Source organism: Pholcus phalangioides, unplaced genomic scaffold (assembly GCF_987345545.1).
Source record: "Pholcus phalangioides strain wild (caught in Gottingen) unplaced genomic scaffold, Ppha-v1.0 ptg000007l_1, whole genome shotgun sequence".
NCBI lineage: Eukaryota > Metazoa > Arthropoda > Arachnida > Araneae > Pholcidae > Pholcus > Pholcus phalangioides.
In genome coordinates this window covers 14678899-14704881 of record NW_028301600.1, presented here as the reverse complement: position 1 = coordinate 14704881, position 25983 = coordinate 14678899, and the positions used below count along the sequence as shown (strand labels likewise).

The 25983-nt window shown below is 37.2% G+C and overlaps 1 protein-coding gene across 2 annotated transcripts in view; it reads right to left on the bottom strand.

Moving 5' to 3' along the window:
* Positions 1-25622, bottom strand: part of LOC149084951 (sal-like protein 1) — a 209611-nt gene extending 183989 nt beyond the window's left edge. For both annotated transcript variants that reach the window (XM_089232694.1, XM_089232695.1), the window contains exons 1-2: positions 25311-25622; positions 13084-13181 (exon numbers count right to left, since the gene is read on the bottom strand). In XM_089232694.1, coding sequence (XP_089088820.1) covers positions 13084-13156 — 73 coding nt within the window. In that variant the 5' untranslated portion in view covers positions 13157-13181; positions 25311-25622. The remainder of the gene's footprint in view (positions 1-13083; positions 13182-25310) is intronic.
* Between the last annotated feature and the right edge of the window lie 361 nt (positions 25623-25983).

Sequence of the window (25983 nt, the reverse complement as noted above, 5' to 3'; positions counted from 1 at the left end):
CTGTATATTGATCATAGTTTGACCGGAATGGTAATAAAACATTCCATTTCGTCAAGAAGAACGACATGGAATTGAAATGTATGAACGTTTTGGTATTATTTTCATTTGAATAGTTTGAAAAACTAGAAAAGTAATAAATAACGGAAATGAAATGTTAGGTATTTATGAAAATATTCTTATTGAAAACCCGAAAATTTTTTCATACATTTTTAGCACAAAGCAAAAACAAATGATGATGTACAGTTTGGAGATAATTATCATATATATTCTTTTATAATACCATTCCAGGTGCCTTTTTCTGAATATTTCAGAACCTTCATACCAATTGTTATTCATTCTATAAGGTCTTCAACCATACAAATGGCTAATAGATGTTTGAAAGAAAATCATTATTTATGTAAAAATAGCTCAGTAGAGATCACTTGCTCAAGTATATACAAAATAAATTTTAAAACATAATTTTTGGGATTTCATTAAAACGTTAAAATATGGATTGATTCATTGCTAGTAACACCGAATATAACATGAATAGAATTCTAACTTTTCGAAAGAAATGGCCAATATCAAAAATATCTATGCTTTTTTTTACGTTATCCAATATTTGTTAACATCGATGTTGAAAATGAAATTGATGGCTCTACAATATCCGGAACAAGTAGAAAGCTTGTGATAAACCGAAATTTCGTTATTTCTTCAGAATAAAAATAGATGACAACATTTTACTATCGTGATAACAATAATTTCACAATTTTCAAGGTTATGATTATGAACGTCAAGATATCAATTTCACAAATCATGTAAAATTCACGGTTACTAAATTAACGTTTAAAACCGAGTTTCTGTTGTATTTTTTCCAATAGCCCTAAAAATTTTTGGTAACAGAAAATTTCGATATAGGCTTGTATGTGTAAAGGAAATGATATTCGTCTTTTATCTTATCAAACAGAATCTTTGCCATATAACCAATAGGGTACAGATTGATTTTATTGGTGAAGATGCGATCATAGATTCTGATCTGTTGTCATATCCTGAGGCGTAAGAAACTCAAAAAATTAAAAAAAACATATTTCGGTGAAAAAATTAAAAGCAGAATACTGTCACAACTCAAAAATTCATGAAATTGAGAGTTAATTCCATATTCAAATTTTTTTTTTTCTCTACAAGTCGGTAATAGTGACATTCCTGTAGCTACAAGACTGGCCTCTAAGCAACAGAAGTTTCGCTCTAGTAGGCAGCCTTTGTATTGAAAAAGTGAAGTGTTTATTTTCGTTATTTTGCATTCAGGTTTTTTGAGTTGTTACAGTATTCTTCCAGGTGTGTTATAATGATTTTCGGTTTCACAAAGGAAAAGTACATTAAACTTTTTAAGTTGAAACATATTTCGTTTTTTCATAAGTATGTATATATTATACGCGTTTCTTGAGATAAGTTTTGATGCGGCAGCAATTGAGCAATATCTGCCCGGGGAATCTTCGCGGCGTGCAATCGGCCAAATATCTATTTCTTTCGCTAGTGTTTCTTTGAGGAGCTACTAAAGCATTCGAGTGTAATGATGCCCATGGGGCATATGAATATGATAACTATCAAACGAGGTCATATTACATGCTAAGTTCGCTTATTTTATTTTATTTTATTTTATGTTATTTTCGAAGTATTTTTTTTTTCGCTTTCTTTCTAAGCTTAACATAAAGTTGTCCCCATGCTGAGCCAGTTGGATTAAATAACGATCTGGTGTTAGAATAACATACCATTAAGATGATACTCTGATGAGAACTTGTCTCATGGAAAACTTCTGCTTTCTTGTTACGCTAGCCTTCGGTGAACTCTTAAAAACTGTATTTATTCTTTCACAGATAAATTAAGGAGTGTTCAACATCAAAACCAATGAGAACGCAAATAAAAATCTGCGTTGATCAAAGTTCGACTACCTCGAATAGTTAATTTGCTTGTGTGAAATGCATATTATAGTCTAATATTCATCACTAAGGGTCAGTGATGGTGGTAATCTTATTTTTGATTTTCCATAGAATAAGTTAATGATGATACAGGTTTACCAGAACTAAATATAAAAGAACATGCTTTCCATATGTAGAATACGAAAAAAATTTTCACGAGATCAGCGATTAGTGAATCGCTAAACCATGAATACACGATGATTAGGACATTCCCTGTTAGCGCCTCCCGTTAACGGACACTTTTTGGACTTGATGTAGTTGACGGACGTTAGCGGACAAAATTTTCGAGCCCATTGGTGTCCGTTGTCTAGAGATTCTACTATATATATATACAAGGTGCATAGGTAACAGCACGCACGACATTTTACTGGTGAACCGTTGATCGTAGAGGCATACTTCCAATTAGAAAAAAATATTCAGATAACGCGTAGAACTCAGATACGGCATTCATGCTGCAAGGGGGTTGTATGGTTATTAAAATAAAATAACTTTTTATACGGAAACCCTGTGCTCAAATACACAGTTAGAAAGTTGTTGTCCTGTCTTTACTGATGCCAACAAAAAAAATTCCCCGTTTCTATGTGCAATATCCACTGAGGCATTTGTCCGGATCAAATGCCCCTATTTTTAATCAGTTTCCACACTTTAAAGGAAGTTATAGGAAGGATCAGAAAAGTACATAAATCGAAGCAACACTCAAAAATATTTTGTACAAAAATCAATATACTTCCACGTGTGCTCCTTCTCGGATGAAAATGGCCCAATGACCATATCACATGAAAGTGTGCACCACATTTTGATTTCGAAGTTGTTTCTTTGCACTTCAAACAAATTGTATGGGGATTTTCTGAGCCTCAAGTTCGGCAATCATGCTTACCCCGTTGAACATATGAAATGTTGCCCCTCATCTAATAAAATAATTCTACAGAGCAGTGGTTCTCAAACTTTTGTCACTCGCGGCTATCTTGCTCTTTTCGTGGTTCATCTGCTGCTCCCCAGAATAGTTCAAATACAAATACAAACACAAAGGCCACAAAATATGTAAGCTGTTACGGTTCTGACTATGTATGGAGTCCCAGAACATCACTTTGAACGGGGACCTTGATGTTGAAACGCATAGAATTATCTACAAAAAAGAAGTGTACTCAACTCTTGCCCAGGGTAGGTGCGGTTATTGTGTAGGTTCATTTAGATCGTCCGTATTTTACATATACTCATTTCCCCCATAGAATTCGGCTCTTGGAAGGGATGATCATCTCCCCTTAACCCCCTTCTGGATCTGCGGTTGGCCCAGGGTTACAGAGATGGATCTAAATTTTTGCTCCTGTATGAGGGTAGGGTGCGCTGGGTAGGATAAGGGGGGAGGAACGAGAGGAAAATATGGTACAAAGGGAGCCATGAGCTGAGAAAGGTTGAGAACCACTGCTCTCCATAGTGCAGTGTTTCGCCACATATGGTTCGCGGACCAGAGGTGTTCCGCCAGGAGACTTGATAAAATTATTCAGCTGTTGTAATTGATATCAGTAACATCCATATGGGTTCAGATAAAATTATACCTTCATACGGTCTTAATACGGGATATCACTAAATTTTGTCAAAAATTGCAATTTGTTGTTTTGAATGCAATTTTCTAATTACTGTAAAAATTGCTGAAGGGTGTGGAAATAAAGGGCTGCTACAAATCACAATTAACAAAAATGTACAATATTTCAAGGAAAAAATATTCAAATGATCTGATAACCGTATTTCACTTAGAAAAATATGGTAAACTGTGTGATCTTAAATATTAATCCGTAAAATACGGGACACATTGCCAATTGTCATCAAAAAACATTGCCAAAAGTAGGCACAATCACCGATCGTAATTAAAATTGCAGAAAAAGCGTAAAAACGTTGCAAATATGTGAAATGAATATGAATAATTTTTTCCATAATTGTCATAATACAGGGTGGGCAAAAAGTCCGTAGCAAATTTAAAAATTCATAAAAACCGGAAAAATAACCGAAATAAAAAACGGTTTGCAGAGTTAGCATCGCTGTCACGGGAATTTTTTTAAGATGGGAAAAAACTAAAAAACTGCTGATAGGTGGCGCTGACGTGCACCAGTCAAAGAAAAGATACGCAAATAACGAAAAGAATGCCTCCAAATCGTTTATTACAGCCACATGACCACCACCGCAGGGGATAACACATTGCTGGCGAGTCCCAAATCTAGCAGCGGCAGAGTGCAGCAGGTCCACATACACGGTTTACAACGGTGAATTGATTGTCGATTAGGAGCGCAAGTTCTTATAACCGTCTCATTTGCATATTTCCACAGAGTCGTATAAGCGAGGAGGTTCCACTGTATATCATACCTCCCCGTTAGCGGACAAATTGTTTGGTCCCATGGATGTCCGTTATCAAGAGGTTCTACTGTAGTATTTTTGTGGACGATCGAATACTTTCTGCTGGGGGTAGTACGAATAAAATACAGGGTAGGCAAAAAGTCCGTAGAAACTTTAAAAATGAATAAAAACCGGAAAAATAACCGAAATAAAAAACGGTTTGCAGGGCTAACATCGCTAGGTCACGGAAATTTTTTCAAGACTGGGGGGAAAAAATCTCAAAAAACAGCAGATAGGTGGCGCTGACGTACACAAACCAAAGAAAAGATACGTAAATAATGAACATAATGCCTCCAAATCGTTTATTGCAGCAGTATCTGTTCCACATCACCACCACTGGGGATAACACATTGCAGGCGAGTCACAAATCCAGCAACGACAGAGTGCAGCAGGTCCACATACACTGCTCACAACGGTGAACTGGTTGTGGATTACGAGCGCGAGTTCTTATAACCGTCTCATTTGCATATTTCCACCGAAGTCGCTCGTACCAGCGCCACCTATCGGGTTTTTTTTTAGTTTTTTTCCCCCGTCTTAAAAAAATCCCCGTGACCTAGCGATGCTAACACTGCAAACCGTTTTTTATTGCGCTTATTTTTCCGGTTTTTATTCATTTTTAAAGTTTCTACGGACTTTTTGCCCACCCTGTATAATTTATATTATGAAAACGCCGTGTGTGTGTCGTTTCGACTTTCGTAATTATCACAAATTCAAATGAGCATCGTTGAAAAAACGAGACAAATGTAAAAAAAATAAATCGGAACGACGAAAATTACAGATATGTCCCTTAACACGGGACACAAGTGGTCAGTCAAATTGTTTCAGACATTTCACTGGTCCTTGTTTTCAGAGAGGTTGAGAAACACTGCTCTAGTGTAGTGGTTCCCTGTATCGCCTTTTCTCAAGAAATGTATGGCAACCCTCATCCCTCTTTTTCAACTTCAGTTGAATATTTAGTTGACGAATAGCGCTGCACAACCGATACTATTCATATGTGCATAATTTGAAAAACCGACATTCTGGTCGAGATGAGTGAAGACACATGTGCGCTCGCGCTTGTGCGTGTATTCAGCAGATACATCAACCTGTGTCTGGCAATCAATGACAGTTGAATGATTGTAGGACTTCCTATCATCGAAATGTGTCACTATATTCTTTTACATGATTTCGTCAAACCAGATTAAAATTTAAAATTTTATTTTGAAACTAAAACTTTTTACAGGGCTGTCTTGCAAGCATGAAAAGGGAATTATTTTATTATGCCGCTTTCAAGATTTTCAATTTTAATGCCGAAGTCTTCTTTTTCAGACACCTTGTAGTTTCTAATTTATTAGTTGTGTGCTTTACTTTTGACTAGGGAGTAGCGTTCGTGACAATAACCAGCTAAGAAAGTTTAGGTGTGTTTTAAATTTGACATACACATAGCTGTCTTGAGGGCATCCTGGGCTCCAGGGTCGGAACTTGAGGGGGCAAGAGGGCAACTGCCCCGGGCAGCAGAATTTATAGGGTGGCAAATTATAGGTGAACACATAGAATAACATTATAAAATTATTCAATTTTGAATTGGTTGGGGCGGACAAATCATGTTTGCCGCGGGCGACACAAAAAAGTGCAAAAAATCCTAGTTACGGCCCTGCTGGGGCCCCAGAGCAAAGCAATTTTTCTGCAACCCTAACATGCGAGACACGTTTTATTTCGTTTGATTAATTAATTAATCAAATCTTGTTACCATGAGCCCCCCTCCCGCATCTCAGGCCAGGTGAGCCCATGCGTTGAGACGGAACTTGACATGCAGTATATTATTTTCTTTTCTCGCAACTTGAATACATTTTACTCAAGTTACCGAGAAAATAAAATAAATTTATTTCAAAAGTTTTTAAATTTTTCGCAAAATTCTTCGCGACCATCCCCCCCCCCCAACTCATCAACGCCTCCCGAGGGAGTCACGACCCACAGTTCGGAAACCATTTCTCTAGTGTATAACTTTAGGAATTCGAATATAATTCAGAGTAAATGAATTCGAAGATAGTACAGCATGGAATGATATAAATAAAGGTTTATATTTTCAACATCAATTTTGAAGAGGAGAACGTTGGTCAAGCAAAAAAAGGGGGGAGGGGGTGCTGCGATCGATGAGTCGTCCTCCTTCTTAGCACGAGAAAGAGAATCGCGAGCATATAAATAAATAAATAACCAAAATAAATAAATAACCCTTACCCCTACAGAGGTTGTTTTTATTGAGAGCGATATAATGGAAGGAGTACGGGCCCACATGGTAGTGGTTGTCTCTTCTGGACTCACTTCGCCGTTTATTACGCACCACCATGGCCGCTGCTACCGGTCAGCGAGACATCCCACTGCCATCATTTTTTTTTGGCTTCCCCCGTTATATATGTATTTGTACCTGCTTTTAGGAAGCACGCACAGATTTTTATGATGGTAACATCAGAATAGAACAAAAGTACAATAATTCCTCTGATGGAAAAACCCGAACGTCTACTCCTTATGTATTATAATAAGAGATATTAGTTATTGAATACTTTTAGTTAACTTTTTTTTAATTCGTATAACTGAATACTGTAATATTATAATATCAACTCAATATATATAACTCAAAATCAATAATATTAATTCAATATCGATTGTGATTTACAGTGTACTGTATAACGTAATCTCCCATATACCGGACATTCCCCGTCAACGCCTCCCGTTAGGTACACTTTTTGGACTTGACGTAGTTGACTATTTATTAACGGACATTAGCGGACAAAATTTTCGATCCCATTGGTGTCCGTTGTCTAGAGGTTCTACTATATATACAAGGTGCATAGGTAACAGCATGCACGAAATTTTACTGGTGAACCGTTGATCGTACAGGCATACTTCCAATTAGAAAAAAATATTCAGATAACGCGTAGAACTCAGATACGGCATTCATGCTGCAAGGGGGTTGTATGGTTATTAAAATAAAATAACTTTTTATACGGAAACCCTGTGCTCAAATACCCAGTTAGAAAGTTGTTGTCCTGTCTTTACTGATGCCAACAAAAAAAAATTCCACGTTTCTATGTGCAATATTCATTGAGATATTTGAATTAACAAAATGGAGAAAATTTGGGGAAAAAATTGCATAAAAGAGGTTCTCTCGAATGGTCTTCGGGTATATACTAGTTGAAAAACACTATTGCTATGTTACATCTAAATTATACAGGTAATTTCATAATTCTCCTTGCCGCATTTTACTGCCAAACCGTTGATCTTACTGGCATACATCCAAGTAGGAAAAATATCCAAATAACGTGTAGAACTCAGATACATCATTCATGTTGCAAAAAGTTGTTTAGTTATTAAAATATAAAAGTTGACTTTTTATACGGACACCCTATCCTCAAAAACCTAGATAGAAAGTTGTTGCCCAGTCTCTCCTGAGGCTAACAAAAAAAATCCATATTTCCAAGCGCAATATTAGCAAAGATAGTTGAATTCAAAAAACTGAGAATAGTGTGGAAAGAACCGTATGGATGCGGGACAGAAGCGTTGCCCGTCAGTTTATGCGATTCTTCATCAATTTTTCTCCGATATTTGAATTCAAATATCTCAGCGAATACTGCACTTAGGAACTTGGAATTTTTTTATTGGCCTCGGAAGAAACGGGGCAACAACTTTCTAATTGAGTCTTTGAGGACAGGGTGTCCGTATAAAAAGTTAATTTTTATATTTTAATAAATTTAAACGATCCCTTGCAACATGAATGCATATATGAGTTTTACACGTTATTTGGATACTTTTGTCCAATTCCAAGTGTGCCTCTAGGATCAATGGTTCGCCATTAAAATGCGGCAAGAGGAATTACCCTGTATAAAAGATGGCATTTTCATCAGCCTTCGGTTAAACAAAGATGACCCTGATGCGCACAAAGGAACGGCAAATATGAACTAATATAAAAGTTCGTTGTGCAGCCATTGTTATTAGCTCTCGCATAATACCATCTCACATGACTTCGAAGATAAAATCTTCTCCGCATATACAAAAAAAGATAAATAAAATGAATAAAGAAGGAAAGAAATCGTAATATTTGTCGCATTGGACTGGGCAATAGTCGTTTTGAATGTCAAGGCGAATCGTAAACGCAACGGGGAGCCAAGATCCCATCGAGATATGAATGACAACTCGAACACTATCTTCACCAAGATTTCATTTATTTTAAATTATTTCGTTCTTTACTACATTCTTTTCTTCCAGTGGAGACATTTTAAGCACCTTTTTTTTTGTGTGTGTGGCCTCTCTTTCTCTCTTTTTTTTTTAACCTATCCCCATCTCTACCCAAGACCCTATTTTAGCATGAGCAACATGGGCGTTTGCCCAGGGCCCAAAAATTCATAATAGAATATATTTTACTTAAATTTTATTTGGTGAAATTTTGGAAAATCAAATATTTTTTTTTCCTTAATTACATCATAATATTTCCAAAGTGCTCATCATTGGCAAACCCTATAAATATCAATTTTAATATTATACCAATCGGTAATAGACTTTACGCAGCATGTGCAATGCACCTATTGCAATATTAACTCAGGGACAAGAATATGTTTGAATGTGTCACAGTTTTTTGTTCGATTCCTCAATTTCACATCTTTTTGACGGTAAAATTATTTAGGAAACGATGGCAAGAAAGTTAGCATGTTTGATCAACATGAAATCCCCAAATATTCCCGAAGATTCTGTGTATTTGCAATGCAAAACTTTATGCATCCGATCTCGCAAACACTTCTTCAGATGAACTGCAACAGTTTTCATCCTTGGTTCAAATTGGTGACACAATGCGACAAATGTTAATAACCTAGAGGTTTAGAAGAGACATTTCCAAATGCTTAGACAGCATTGAATCATCATTGACAACATCACCAATATCTTATCCAGAGAAAAATCATCCTTCTTATTAAAAATAATGAAATCATCAGTTCGCTCACTGAAATAACTTAAAAATTCGATTTTGATGATATTATCAATGATTTTTCTCATAAGGGAGTGTGAAAGAAGAATTTATTTTAAGATACCTCATGGAAAATTTTACATTACATTTCTTATTTAAAATAGTGCATATCATTTTTTTCTTTATGCGTTTACAAACATCATGTACCAAACCTCTTCAACCACAGTCCAGGAGGCCACCAATACCTCTTCTGCCCAGGGCCCCCATCAAGTTAAAGTTGGGCCCTGTCTCTACACATCTGTAAAACCTTCCAGAGGTTTAACGTAACCATACAAATGAAACCAATTGTTTCCAACCACTTTTGATAAAATAACCAATACTTATCGGTATCGTTGAATCAAAGCCTACTTGCCTGATTCTATCACAGAGTAAGTACCACGTAAAATACTACGTGTCAGATGGTAATTTTCTCGTGATTATTTTGATTTTACACTTCACTTACCTTAATGGTCATCAATCCATCTAACAGGTAGTCAATTTCTTCTATTTATAATATATATAAATTCTACAGTATATTAATCTTACCAAAGGATGTGATTCTTTGATTTTGTTTTAACGAGTGAAAATGTGTTGCTCGTAAGTTTCGTTTTCGATTCATGGTGCAGGAAAAACATCATCCGAGAATAATGTTTTCGATCAACATGGCTGTTGTTTAAGGTGTGTGTGTGAAGTTGGTGGGGGGAGAGAATTATATAGTTCAAAAGAAAGATTCCTCGAAGAAACGTAGGTCTGAGATGAATGTTGACTATCTTTTCAGTTACCCGAACTAAATATAGACTATTTTAGACGAATCAGCGGGGTGAGACTGTCTCAGCGGTTAGACTCGAAATGATGAATGGAGCTTGATTCCAAGCCAAAAACACAAAAATTTCATGTTCTGCAATGTTGCTCGAGAATACGGTCGGTTTCAGTTGCAGATTCTCTCTCTTTCAGTTTGTTTTATTCCTTTTCTCGCAACAAACGCCTTGCTTGTCAACTTGACGAGAAGTTTTCACCCTTTCGGGAAAACTGTGTGTCCAGCCTTTCATCATTTGGGGAATTGATGAATTTCCCCGTAATTTTAGCAGAGTCGGTCGATTAGGATATCATGTTCAAATGATAATTTGTAATACGTATCAAGTTTTGTGGGGAAAAAAATGAATATTTACGGGTTTTTTTCACCAAGACCAGAATTACGGGATTTATAGGGTGATATTGATTACAGTTCCGGTTTAAAAAATGATCTGGATTAAGAACCATTGTTCAGAATTCTTTGAAACTTTGCATGATTATTCCCCCTTGAAGCATTCAAATTTTTTTTAGTGAAGAAAATAAATTTCGAAAATTTATCGCCAGTGGGACAACTTGGTAATTCATCACGATTTAAAACAATACAAAAATAGTAGGCGTTTACAAGTTAAAAATAAAATTTCGAAATGATGTCCTTCGTATCGTGATATACAAGCTGAAATATTTCAAATGCGGATCAGCATAGAGTAGTGTTGATGCGAGAAGTTTTTTAGAACATATGCAACTGAAAGTCCACATGCTTTACGTCAGTTGTCTTTTCATCTAGACCTTAATCCATGTGATTTTTGACTTTGCGGACACATCTAAAATACGTTGCGTTCAATAGAAACATCACAAATTTAGTTGAACTGCAAGCCGTCATGCAGTGCGTAACAAAAATGTTCTTCTTAAAATCTATCTGGGATCTGTTGTTGAAGATGTTACGTTGCGAGATTTCAACTTGTATTAGAATGTGAAGGACAGCGTATTAAAACACTTGTTACGTCACTCTTAAATGTTTAACGGCTTAGTGTGAATTTCCCCTTATATCCGACCTAGCGGAAAAAAAAAATTGAAATATTTCTATCCCTTTTTTTTTCACCAAGGCAGGATAAATTCCAGGTGTCAGGTCGCCATAGCGACTTGAAAGCTGGTATTGGCGCCTGAATTTTTTAATGTGAGATTAGTAAACTGGAGTCTGAGAACAGCGCAAAATTTTCGCTATTTCTAAGCTATATCTAATTACATAGAAAGGAGTAACTAAGTCTTGGGAAAGCCAAGAGAAACATTATTTTAGACCGTTTTTCTCCAAAAAAAGGCATGATTGGCTCCTAAAAAATTTGGCTAGTGTTTACTTTTAAGATTTCTTACAAAATCGCTGCTCTTCACGAAGCAAAGTTCCATTGCTACAGGAGTGTCCAAGCAAGGTGTCAAAACATTCTGAGCAGTTCTTATATCAGACCATTTTGAAAACGGAACTTTAATTATCACCCTGTAAACACAAAAGTGTATAAATATGCAGAGCCGGAACTAGAAGGGGGAACGGGGTGGGGGCAAAGGAAGCAAATACCTCGGGCGGCTAACTTTTGGAGGAGGAAGGTTATGGGGAAGAACAAAATGCCGTTATAAAATCATCGAATTTCGCAGTAGAGCGGGTGGGAAATCATGTTTCCCCCCAAAAAGTCCTAGTTACGGCCCTGAAAATTATGAGAATATGTGTGTACCCGGAAATCTATCAAATTTTATTGATATACAGTAATTATATATTATGATAATAAAATGCAGGGTGATTCTAAATTCACGGGACAAACTTCAAAATGTGATATAAGACTCCAAAACAAGCATTTTTGGTCACAGAATGTGTGGTCGAATCGAAATAGCAAAGGTGGCAGCGGGTGTTTTTAGAGAGTGCTCAACAGCACTTGACTAACTAAAAGCAAATATCATATTTTTCTGACGGATTTGCTGCAATAAGTGCAATCTACCATTCGACGTGTGCAGAGTAGTGCAATGTGGTAGGCCTTCTCATGGTGCAACCTGGTTAACGCAAATGAGTAATTACCACAAGTAATTATACCGCTTCACCATTGTTTGGCGCAGCATAACCTTGATGGTCCTTGCACCAGTAAAAAACAAACTCCAATCCAATCCGAAGATGCATATGCACCATCGAATGGTTGATAGCACATATTGCAGCAAAAATGTATTTGTTTATGGTGAAGTGCTGTTGAGCACTCTCTAAAAACACCCTCCATCGCGTTTGCTACTACTATTCGACAACACATTCCATAATCAAAAATGATTGTTTAGCTGTTTTATTTCAGCGCTCAAAGTTTGTCCCATGAATTTAGAATCGCCCTGTATAGCGAAAATTTTTTTGTAATAGTGTTTTATGAATGTTTGTTTTGTTTTTTAGTTTGTGCGTGTGCTCCACGAGCTCAAATACGACGAAACACCGCCGCCGTCACGGCTATCGCCAAGAAAAGCTTTAAAATATTTAAAAAAAATATCATGCGGTGAAGGAAATGCATATCGACGATGCTCTCACGGCACGTACGGTCGCAGACACTGCCAGCGGTGTTGGTGTCAAGAGTGACCGACCTGCCGGCCGGCCACAACTGCCTTCGGTCAATCATCGCCGCGAGGGTCCCTCATAGAAAACAACGGACGGCCGTCAAACATTCACCGTCAGCGGTGCGGCCGACAGCAACCGTCGGCGAGTGGACACGGCCGTCTTTCCGTCCTTCTGGCCGTTCCTCCCATTTTCCGTTTGCTAACCCTCATTCGCTGCTTTCAGTTACCCATCATCCTCTCAGACAAATTTACATATTCATACACGTATACACTGTAAAAAAAAAATCGATTTTTTTTTCCTTTCTCTCCATCCTGAAAAAGCACGATCCTAAAACGAAGTATGCGTTTTCATCTCACGTAAAAAAAAAATTGAATTAAATTTTTCAAAAATTCATCGAGACTCACCAGCATCCAAGATGTTGGCCAGTTGGTCAGCACCGTCGAGGTGGAGAGGATGAGGCTGCTTCCGTCGCGGCATCGTCCAGCAGGCGGTCAGCGGTCCTCTATAATGGAAAAAAAATTCCCGTTCGAGAAATCAACAAAAAAACGGAACGAACTCCACATTGCGCAGGCGTTAATTATGATTATCCGTAGAGCAGGGCAATCTTAAGAGCAGCGTAGGCCCCCGGGTATCTGAGGCCCTACCTGGCAAGAAATACCTGCCTAAAATTTCACATACATACTCTCGAACATTGTAACCAGATCTGATTGTCATGAGCAGGGCCGGAACTAGAGGGGAGCAACTGCCCCGGGTGACAAAATTTAGGGTGGGGGGGGGGAAGCAGTTTTAGGTGGGAACAAAGAGCACCCTTGTAAAATTATCGAATTTTAAAGTTGGGGGGATGGCAAAAATCCTAGTTAAGGGCCCCTCTGCACATGAGGCTCTGGACCGTATCCAGGTGAGCCCCATGCGTAAAGACGGCGCAGCCGTGGAATACTAAATTATCATAACAGAATCAAGACCAAAATACTGACCACCAATCGTCAAAACAACTCTGAATTATAACTAACAATTTAGCTTTTCTGAATCATAAAAACAAACTCTTCAATTACCTAATTATATTTTTTAATTGCATATAAAGTTAATTTTTAATTCAGAAAATAATTCGAAGGTGATTGAAAACGAAACTAAATATTTTAGAATAACTCTAAATTCTGAGGAAATTTCTGAGCGATATAAAAATACGGAAAATTTTCACACATTTCACGAGTATTTTCTCGAAACTACGGATTTATATACATATTATGCAAATTTAATTCACTACATACATATATATTTTTTAAACTTAAATCAATCGAATTAAGAAAACGCATATTCCTCAATAGAAATATCTCAAAGTGATGTTATTAAGTCAATTGGTTTCACAATTTCATTAATTACATCTCTTCGAATTGATACATATTAGACGAAATTGATGGTAACTATTTTAGGAAAAATTTCAGGTAATTTCTTAATCAAAATAAATTATGTAAAACTACCAAAGGTGTTAGTATTTTCAATATCACTTTAGTGTTTTGGACGAGATTTTTAACAATAATGATGACGGGGGGGAAAAAAAAATTAGGAAAAATTTTTCAGATTAGAAATTTTCGCTTTTGAGCGCGTTTTCGACGTCATTTTCTCGATAACACAATTCTTAAAATTTTTATTTCATAGTATCACACAGAAACACATTTTATTCTCTTTTTTTTCAGTTAATGTCACTTAATAAGCTGCGTTTTAGCGGAATTAAGAGATTCTCTAGAGAGAGAGAAAGTGTCTCTCTTTGATTTTTGTGCACTTGATCATATCCTGAAAATGATGTGAAATAGGATAATTGGAAAAGATATTTTGAGTAGAAAAATTTATTTTTGTTGTTATATATATATATTATCATGCCTTTTCTCTTTTCAATTCAAAATCGGTTTGAAATTCCATCTTGTTTTCGTGGTTCTTTCTGGTGAGTTGAGTGAGCGAATTTTCTATATATTTGTGCGTATGTCTTTGATGGGAAAAGATCGACTAAATAATTCATGGCTTAGCCGCGGCGAAAACCCTTAAGACCCGACCATGTTTTGCTTCCAATTAAATGTATATATCTCTTTAGAACGTTTTAAGATTGCCGCGCGTACCTTTTTTTTAAGACCGTTTTAAGGTAAGGAATGGGAAAAGCCCAATAAAAGCACAACGCACTGCGGACCTTTCCTATTTACTAATTCTGCGTTTAATTCCTCACTAGGAAAAAATCTTTTTATCCTCCTTTGGATGATGTTGAAATAATTTAATTAGCAACTGAGATTATTTAAATAAATTTCGACGTTGGGAAAGGGTCTGTGAGACGCACCACACACGTATCTGCCTCCTTTGCCTCTTTTTCCTATTTCTCTAACTTTAGGCATGTGTGTGTGGTGGTAGTAGTGGTTCGGATGGTGCCACGGATGCCAGTTTTAATTTGGTGCCAGTGTTTTTAATTTAACAACTGGCTTTGGGATCACATTTCTAGGAGAAACCTCCGTCCCGCTTTGTGTTTCGTTATCGGGAAAACGGCTTTAGGATGAGAGCAAGACGCATTCACCTTTTGAATTTGTAGTGTGTCACGTGTGGGGTGGGGGGGGTTCCAGAATATCGAGTTGTTTTTTTCTATCAGTTTCAGAAGTTTCAGCGGAAAATGTTGTTTCCAAGTGATCTTTCTGTCTACTATGTCTAGTTTAAAGTTTTTACGCATTAATTCAATGCAAAACTATCAAAACCCTTCATGCTAGAATCTGAAATTTCAGGCACAATTTGAAGTCTTACACACAATAGTAAGTATTGAAGAGTAGATAATCCTTTGCCCATATAATCACAGAGGGAGATCAATGAAAAAGAAAAATAATGGGAAAATCACGAAATTTTCCTAACGCGCGTTGACAAATATGTCGAAAGGCGTTAGGAATTTCGTGATTTTTCTTTAATTTGCTATTTTCGTTGGTTTCTTTTTCTGATTATAGGTATAGGCTGACTTGATAACTAGTATTATAGTCAATAGAAATGATACTATAATGCTAACAAAATATTCAAGATTAGGTTTAAATCCAGGCTTGAACACTAAAAAGCCATTTGGTCTTAAAAGTAAATCAACTACTTTGACGTTCGTTTCAACAAACTTTGATTTTTCACCGTAAAAGAGGGCTTCTTAAAGTGGGCATCATCAACCATTGTCAGAAGCGTCATGGGGAGCTGTTGATGTTGATATGTGCCGGTTCGGTGCTTTGTTACTGTAAAATTCGAAATAATTTTTGTCACTATAAGATTATAAGTTAATTTGTAACTGCGCGAATGAAAGTTATTGACTAGTGCGCCAAATGTTGCCCTCGAAGTCTTTTGATGTGTCCTGCGATCTTAAACTTAATTTTGGAAAAAATGAATAAAATGATTGTTTTCACACCAGTCGATTTGATTAGTATGTTTTGATTTGTTTAGTGCTAGTTGGGGGCCTTTTCACTGTAACTTCCACTAGGGATTACAACGGGCCTACGGTTAAAATTGCAACACTATCTAGCCAGTCTTGCAAAAAAAGTATGTTGGTTTTAGTTTCAGTTCTAGAATTTCAACTATACAATATAAAAGCATTCAAAGTCACGAAACATTTTATTTTATTCGCAACTGTGACTAGGTACTAAATCACTTAAATAGCCCATGACAGCGTACCATATAATTTGAGTGGCCTCCCGCGACAGTGCATTATATCATTTGAGTGGCCCATGGCTGGTTACCAAATCACTGAAGTTGCCAGCACTCTCCAAAAGGTTGAACATTCCTGATGTGTGCATGATGCGATCATTATAAAATCATGCGACTCACAAACTTCATCTTTTCTGACTTTCATACAGTTTAACTGATAAAACAAGCATCTTCTACCCTTTACTCGCGAGCACCACGATGCTCCCTGAAGCGCCCAGAGTGCTCAATGCTCGTGTCCGATTTCATGCTCGCGTCTACTTGTTCAACGTTCCAATCAAACACCTTGTACAAATTCTCAAGGAAAATGGTTGAACACTTCTGAGGCAAAATCTCGTCTAGAACATGGGGTTCCAACTGGCGTTCCGCCGAGTATTGGGGTTCTTGGACTTCGCCTAATTAAACGTTACGGAATCCTTGAAAATTCCGGAACCCAGATAGCTTTCAAAGAAGAAAGCTCTCTTGTTACAAATACTCACAAAGCTGTTCTTCACTTTTGAATTTTAACGAGATAGTGTCGGGTTTAAAAAATTTCAGACCACTCTCTTGAATGACAAAACGACTTAAAAACAGTAACATTACATTTTTTATTCCGCACCGAATTTTCGAACCAGAAGCTCTAGAAGTTCACGAGAATGGCATTTTCCGTTTCACCAGGAAATTATAAGTTGTAAAAACGATCGGTTTTTTTTTTCTTTTTGGAAATTGTTTATCCACTAGAAATGAGGATTCTTGAATTGCAGAATTTGCGTATACTTTACGGGATACCCAGGGCCATCTTACCAGATGAGTACCTCTCGGACACGGCACGGGGACCTCATTTTTATAGGGGCTTCCACGATAAGATCTAGCACAATAATTCACGACAGTAAATTAAAAGTTGATGAATAAGCCTCTTTCATTTTTGCCCTGAAGCTATGATGTTGTTGAGACACGGCAGTAGCTACACACTCACACAACTCAAAAATTTGTTAGAGTTCCGTAGAACAGCCTCATTATCATCAAGGGTTCCGCAGAAACGCATTATAACTATCAATGGTGGTTGCGCGAGAATTTTACGTTGGAAACTTCTGGTGTAGAAAACAATGAAAAGAAAACTGTCAACCTCTCTCCTCAGGTAAAGAAATTTCCAATATATATATATATATATTTTATATGGCCCGATGACGCGATAGACATTGAAGAAAGCACGCAATGAACCACTTTGTAGAAGCAGCAGAGAGAAAAAAAAACAATTTACACCGAGTGGGTAGATTTCGAAAACTTTTAACAACTTGGAAGAGCAGCAGCAGCAGCAGCAACTCCTCCCCTCAACTCAGTTGCAGATTATTGCGGCTTCTGCTGGAGAATTTTTTCCATGACGAGAGATTTTCCTCTCCTCTCTCTCAAGAAGAGAACAGCAGAGATAGAACTTGACTCTTCAAGTACCATGGAGGTGTGGGATTCATCTCAAGGCGAGAAAAAAAAAATCCTTCAAGAATGAATTGTATCCGCCTCTCTTTTTCTTAGAGATTTATATCCTTCAGCAACGGGTCTCTCACATCTAAAGACATCACAATTCTTGTTGCGTCCTGATCATTTATTTTTAAGGACAGTTTAACTCAAGGGTGCTCAACCTTTAGGAGATTGCGGGCCACTTCACTGGTTTGAAAACGAGTCGCGGGCCACTTATGTGATCTGTGAATGTTCCGCTGATTACTCGAATGATCTGGAAATGTGTCGCGGGCCGCTTAGGCAGTGTTGCCAACTATGTTATTTTCTAACTGCATGTGCGGTCTTTTTTCTGACTATTTAGTTGGAAAAAAATACCCATCTAGTTGATAGTTGTTTTTCTGGTCTTTTTCAAGAATTTTTCTGCATGCATCATAAATCATTTTCTGATTTCGACATTCTTCTCTTCTAGTCACGAAAAAACTTGAAATATATGCATGGGATCATAGCGTGGAAGCTCCTACGCAAATGAGGTCCCTGTGCAATGTCCGGGTGAAACTCATGTGTTAAGATGACCCTGGGTGTTCCGTAAAGTATACGTAACTTCTGCAATTCAAAATCCTCACTTCTAGTGAAAACAAAATTTCTAAAAACACATCGTTTAGTTGTTTATTCATCCACGTATTCGGATTCTTTTAGACACTATCTCGTTAAAATTTAAAATAAAGAACAGCTTTGCGAGTATCGGTATCAAAAAAGTTTTCTTCTTTGAAACTACTCCGGGTTCCGGAATTTTTAGTTTAACAAACAAGGGTTCCGTAGTGTTTGATCACGTGGAACCCCAAAAAAAGCTGTCAGGAACCCCTCCCCCCCCCCCAGAGTTCCGCGGAACACCAGTTTGAAATCCATATTGAAGAGCAGTCATCTTCAATCTGTTGCTCGCGCGCGAGCACCATGATACTCTCTGAACCACTAAGAGTGCTCAATGCTCATGATAGACTTCGCGCTCGCGAGCACTTGATCAACTTTTCATTTAAATACCCTGTAAAAATTGCATTCAAGAATTACGATTAACGCAGATTTCTGGCATACGTATGTAAACGTTGACGTAACATGCTCAACTCATGGCCAACGGGCGTGACGTGGGCGGTTGGAATATTATGATGTTGCCCGCGATTTCAAACCCTAATTTTGGGAAAATGAACTAACCTGCGCATTTACAAATCACTTAAATGACCCGCGGCATATTTACAGGTGACTTAAGAGGATCGCGGCACATTTACTGACCCGAAGCATATTTACATGTCACTCAAGAGACCCACAGCACATCTAGAGATCGCACAAGCGGTCGCGACACGGTTACAGATCACCGGCGATCACCAGCATAAGAGACCGGCGACACATTCATATATGGCTAAAGTAGCACGCGACACGTTTTCAAGCCCATGAAGTATAGCCTAAACTCTCTCCTAAAAGTTGAACACCCTTTGCCGCGAGAGGTGCTCTCTGTTTGATGATAAGCACGGGCAGTGCTCGCGACTCAGAAAGGGTTGAAGACACCTGTTGTAGAAGGATTTACCGTTAAATCGAGTATTGCTGTAGCGAGGTGCCACTGTATATAAAACATCAAAGTTCGAGATTATGATTGACCACTGAACGGAAATGCTGAGTTTGTGAAAGAATTAAGAAAAAAAAACCGATTAAAAAATGGGAAAACGAAACTAGAATCAAATCAAAGTCTGGGCCCTCCTCATAAAAATCACTTCTTGATTACGACATTCTTCTCTTCTAGTCACGTAAAAGCTTGAAATGTATACATGGGACTCAAGCCGATACCATATCATTTAGGGAAATCGTATCAGTAGTAAATCGAGAGAAGGCAAAAAGCCTTAAAAAAAAACAACCCCATCGCGAATATGGCTGAGAATTAAAGAAAACCCTGAGGGGGACTAAGAATTAACCTGTGCGTTGATGTAGCACCACCATGTTGGGGCACCACTTCTTAATTTACATATTTATTGTCATAAATTATTGTCCCAGAACATATCGTGGAAGCCCCTGCGCAATGTCCGGGTGGGATTCGTGGGTTAAGATGACCCTGGGTGTCCAGTAAAGTACACGTAACTTCCGTAATTCAAGAATCCTCACTCTTCTTGTGGATAAATAATTTCCAAAAAGACATCGTTTTTACAAGTTATAATTTCCTGATGACGGCATTCATGAACTTCTGGAGCTTCTGCTTCGAAATTCCCAGGTGAAAAAAAATGTAATGTTGCTGTTTTCAAGTTGTTTAGAGTCATCCAAGTGTGGTCTGATTTTCTAAAAGACACTATCTCGTTAAAACTTAAGACCAGCTTTTCGAGTATTAGTATTAAAAGAGGTTTTCACATCTTTGAAATCTCTCCGGGTTCCGGGATTTTTTAAGGGTACCGTGGTGTTTCATTATGCTGAACCCCAAAAAAGCTGTCACGGAACACCAGTTGGAAATCCATATTGTAGGGCAGCCGTCTTCAACCTGTTGCTCGCGAGCACTTGATCAACTCTTCATTTAAATACTCTGTAAAAATCGCATTCAAGAATTAAGATTAATGCAGATTTCTAGCATACATATGTAAATTTTGCCGTAAGGCATACATGCTCAACTCATGGCCCGCGGTAGTAATGTGGGCTCTTGGAGTATTATGATGTGGCCCGCGACCTACAAACCCTAATTTTGTTAAAATAAACTAAGTTGCACATTTACAGATCATTTGAGTGTCCCGCGGAAAGTTTACAGATCACAAAGCGAACCGCAGCACATTTACAGATCACAAAGCGAACCGCAGCACATTTACAGATCACGTAAGTGACCCACAGCACATCTAGAGATCGCTCAAGCGGCCACGACACAGTTCCAGATCACTTTATCGACCCGCAGCACATTTACAGACCACTTAAAAGACCGGCGACACATTCACAAATTACGTAAGGGGCTCGCGACACGTTAAGCCAATGAAGTGGCCTAAACTCTCTCCTAAAGATTGAGCACCCTTCCCATAGTGAATGCTCTCTGTTTGATGATAAGCATAGGCAATGCTTGCGACTGAAGACCCCTGTTGTAGAGGGATATATCGTAAAATCGAGTATCGTTGTAGCGAGGTTTTACTGTATATAAAAACATCAAAGTTCGAGATGATGATTGACCAGTGTACGAAAACGCTGAGTTTGTAAAAAGAATAAAAAGAAAAAAACGATAAAAAAAAAGGAAAAGAAAACTAGAATCACGTCAAAGTCGAGGGCTCATAAATCACTTCTTGATTTCGACATTCTTCTCTTCTAGTCACGAAAAAACTTGAAATATATATATGGGACTCAAGCCGATACCATATTATTTAGGAACATCGTACCGGTAGTAAATCGAGAGAAGGCAAAGCCCCAAAAAAAAAAAACCCATCGTGAATACTATAGCTGAGAAATAAAGACAACCCTGAGGGGGCTAAGAATCAACCTGTGCGTTGATGATATAAAACGGAATGGCCTAAAGAAACAAATAAAACATTAAGGAAGAAGAGAATATATTCTACGTATTTTTTTTTTATAGGACGAGGTAAAGAAGCTAGCTCCAAAGATAAAGTCATTAAAATGTAGCTGATGGCCGTCGCTAGTTAGAGGAGGTTAGAATAGGATTCACCGGGGGCTGATGAAAAACTGATTCAAATTCACAATGGATCTTGAGCTCTCCAATGTGGGGGCTCGACGAGCTGTGATAGATCTTGTAGATATGGATGCTCTAACGCTGTTTTAGCGCACCTCTTGAAACAATGGAGAGAAGTATGTGTTTTATTACTGGTCGGAATAGATTAGAATCTATGTTGTTCGTACCTTAGGGTGCGTATTCCGAAAGAGGGGCTGAGCGCCCAATAATTCATTTGCGATGAGAAATGTCACTGTGATCTGATCAATGAGTGCAACAATTTTTATAGTGAATGATGTTATGTCATGTGGAACATTCCTGGTGGTGAATTTTCCGTTTGTGACTCCAGTTTCGACAAAAACCGTTTGGTTTTAAAAATAAATATAAATTGATAAATTATATTTTTGGCATTTTCGTTTCAACAATTAATGGTTTGTATTGATTTTACTAAAAAAAAACACACGCTAGAAAATTATGTTTGTGTCGATTTTGAAAATTATTTTATATGTGAGACATATTAAAAATTATTTTTGTAGTCTGAAGTTAGATATTGATTTTTCAACTGAACAATCAAAAATTACTCTTGTAACTGTAAACTTGAACCCACTTAAGATTTAGAAATATTTTTCTAACAATAAAATTGGAAATTATTTTAGTAGCTGAAAAATTATAGAATGCATTTTTTAACAAAGATTTGAAATATTATCTTTTTGTAACTATCTGATTAAAATCCCTTTTTTGTAATTGCAATGTTACAAATTATTTTTGTTTTTTGATTCTAAAATTAAAAATTATCTTTATGTCTGTACGATTGAAAATTTTGCTTATAACTGTTCGATTATTTTCATAAAATGTATTGAGATTCACGATAATGTTCAAGATATCGAACATGTAACAGAGAAATGATCTATTCTCGAGGTTTTTTTTTAACTACAATAGTTACATTCATAGAAGTCGTCCGGGTTCTCATACGAGGGTCTGGAGTAGGAAAATTTTAAATTCAAACATCAAGATTGCTGAATTTAAAGACGAACAACTCTTCATTTGCGATTTTGCATGCTTCAAAATTTCGTTCTGAGCCAGTTAAAAAACAATTTCGTAAGCTCATATTCCCTACTGGTTAGGAAATTAAGACAGAGAGCGTTTATTTTCATTTACCATCTCGACGTCTTCTTCCTTCTAACTTAGTATAGAGAGTAAAATAAAATAAATGAATAAAACAATAAACGAAACCCTTTCTCCACACTAATTTATTTCAAGCTTTTCCCGGTCTGGAATTCAAACAACTCTGATGTAAAGAACGAGACCAAAGCCATTGTTCATTCTAACACGGGGGAAATAGATGGGACAAAAATTTCAACAGTATGCGTGCACAATGTTTTAACCAAGCTTTAGCCACGACAAAAGACGACTTACTCCATCTCGAACTATTAGATAAAGAGCTTTTTAAACAGCCACGGACATTTTTCCGAACACGGTCTAATTAGACCGATCTAGAACCCCCCAGAAGCTGATTTCAAGACCCATGGCTCCTTTTCACTATCAGTTATGTTAATGAATAATGGCAACATACACCTTGGATATTATTATATTTTATCTCGAGACATGAATTGTCAAGCGTGTAGGTAGAACAACTTTCTCGAATAGTCGTCCTCGTAGGGGAAAGAGAATAAGAGAGATAGAGAGAGAGAGAGAAAGCGACAGCTTTAATCCGAATTCCAACGATAAATTTTTGCGCTTTTGTGGAATTACGGTTGGAAATTCGCTTGCCCTCCGGGATTTGGATTTTCTCTCTTTGCTTCCAAGTCCCCCCCCCCCCCTCCACGTCTTGAGACACCTTCAAACCCTCTCACTCCTCCTTCTTAAACCACAGTGTGTCTCTTTTCTCACTCTTGAGAACTTGAAACGAGAATCAAGCAACTCACTCTCTCTCTCTCTCTCTTTATGTAAAGCTTTTCTATAAGACGAAAAGATTCTCCTCTTCCTTGGTATTTCCGGGTACAGAACTTTTCAGGAATTGAAGAGACAGACAGACACGGTGAACATAACATGGTAATAAGCACCCGTGGTTTTTAATCGACAAGGGTTTTCGAAACATCGTGTTTTATCTAATTGTTTTAGAATTTAGATGATACCTCTAAAATGAGAATAATCAACATTTTCGATTTCTATCCATCGCTGTACGATCCATTTCTTGAAAAATAATTTCTACTGAAAATTACGGAAAATATATTTCGTCAAATTAATTTTTAAAATTTTAAAACCTGATTAAACTGGGATACACCTACGGCAGGGGTTCTCAAACTTTAGTTACCCGCGCGGCTCTCTTGCCTTGGTCTAAGTTCAACGGCTCTCCAGAATAGTTCAGCAGAGAACTACTCTAAAACATTGAACAGGACCACACAGTGGCGTCGGAATAGGGCGTGATAACTGTGGGTGCTCAAGCACCCACAGAATTTTGTAGAAAGGGTCTGAGCACCCCCAGAATGGATCCATAAATCGAAATTTTCTACATAAAACCCAAAACGATCACCCACAGGTTCGAAACACTTCCGACACCCTTGGGCACACATCAATATCAACAGCACGCCCTGACGCCCCTAGGCGCCGCGACACACGTTGTCAGTAGGGTTCGGGTCACAAAGTAAGAATTCTCCGAAGAAAACTTCAAAGACCGTGTTCATGAGTTGTATTAATGTGAGTTTCTTTTTTAAGAAAAATTTAACCAGTAAAAAAACATTCACGTGGTGCAAATCAAATGAAAACTAAAACAAAAAATTTTCTAGTGAGATTTTTCCAATTTATGCATGTCCCGAGAATTTCTGGAAAATCATCTTTTTCCAATAAAATGCATTCACAAAAAAATTAATTTACAGTATTTTTAATTTGATTTCAATGACCATCTTTAAGGATACTAACATTGGTATAAATCTGAACTACCTGGTAATTAGCTAATTAATTATTTGCTTGTTTATGTCAGAACATTCTAACGTTTTGGGTCATGTGGAATTCTTGATAATTATGAGACTATTCCATGGAACCTAAACAAACACGCATATTTTCTCTAACAAAGAAATTTTTATTGCAACACAAGTGAAAATTTTAATTTTGGTACTAGAGACTCAGAAAAAATCTCTGGTGCAACCAGAGGTTCCACGGAGCACCAGCTGGATACCCACGATTTAAGTAACGCCTCCCGAATCTCTAGTATCAATTCGAATCAACCTTAATTTAAAAATTTCATTATTTCATCAAGGGTTATCTTGACAGCATCATTAGCCTCTGGATAAAGTAATGAAAGAGGGTCATTGGTTTCAATGTAATACATATAATCATAGACACCACCATACACCAGGGGTCCATGCATTTAGATCACTCCAGTTTCACCTCTGACCTCTGGATGACCGAACAATGCACGGACAATACCATAGATGGACACGTGCGTCACGTGATTCACTCGTAATATATTTCACAATACATATCAACTCAAAAAAAAAAGATGAATAATATCAAAAATGCAAATAAAACATCCAATCATGCATTTCCACATAAATGAAATTTATATAACATTCGCATTTCTCAAATTTAGGAATTTATATAAATAAAACTATCGATGAATTTTGTGAAATTTATAGCAACAAACATTTCTTTCATGTAATTTGATAAAAGAAAAAAACAATATCCATAAATAGGAAAAATTACTTTGGAAAGTACTAAACGGGACGAAAAAGTTGGGAAAAGTTTAGTGGAAACTTTTATGGAAAGAAATATTATATAATAATAATAATAAATAATATCAGAACAATAATTAATAATATCAGTACTCACCCTCGTACTCATGGAAAAGAGAAGGAGGCTCAAGAGCCTCGGCCTAAAGCACCATCCCAAGCGGGATTCGTCATTTTAACAACCATTCGTTTCGTTTTTGTACAAAATTTGTTTCCCGAAAGTAAAACAAAAAGAAAATATCAACAAAAAATTATTAATAATTTCTTTTTTAAATTTTCTTTCTGGTCGGAAAAAACAAAAAAATTCGATATAATATTTTTCTCTCAAAAAAAAACAAAAAACAAACTTATTAAAATAAAATTCTGCGTCTCAAAAAAGATCGAGCCTCAAGCTGGCGATTCCTGTAGCGGATCCCGCAGGAGTCAGTCTGGGCGCGCCGTCGCCTCGTTGAGGGTTCGGCCCGAGCGCGCGCCCTCGAACGGATCCATCTGATTGGTCCGTAGATGTCTCCGCCTATATCGGTGACGTCACGGAAAGGGGAGGAGTCAATACGTGATTTATAGAAGTCAGCGAGTTGCGCGCGCGCGCGTTTTTCTCTCGCTCTCTCACTGACTATATGTGCGTGTCTTTTTACCTCTCCGTCACCAAAAAAAACTTTTTTCACAGGAATTTTATTTATTTATTTTTTATATAATTTTATTTTATTTTTCACCCGGTAGTTTTATTTTATTTATTTTTTTAAATCGGGTATGTGTCGCGCGTGTTTTTGTCG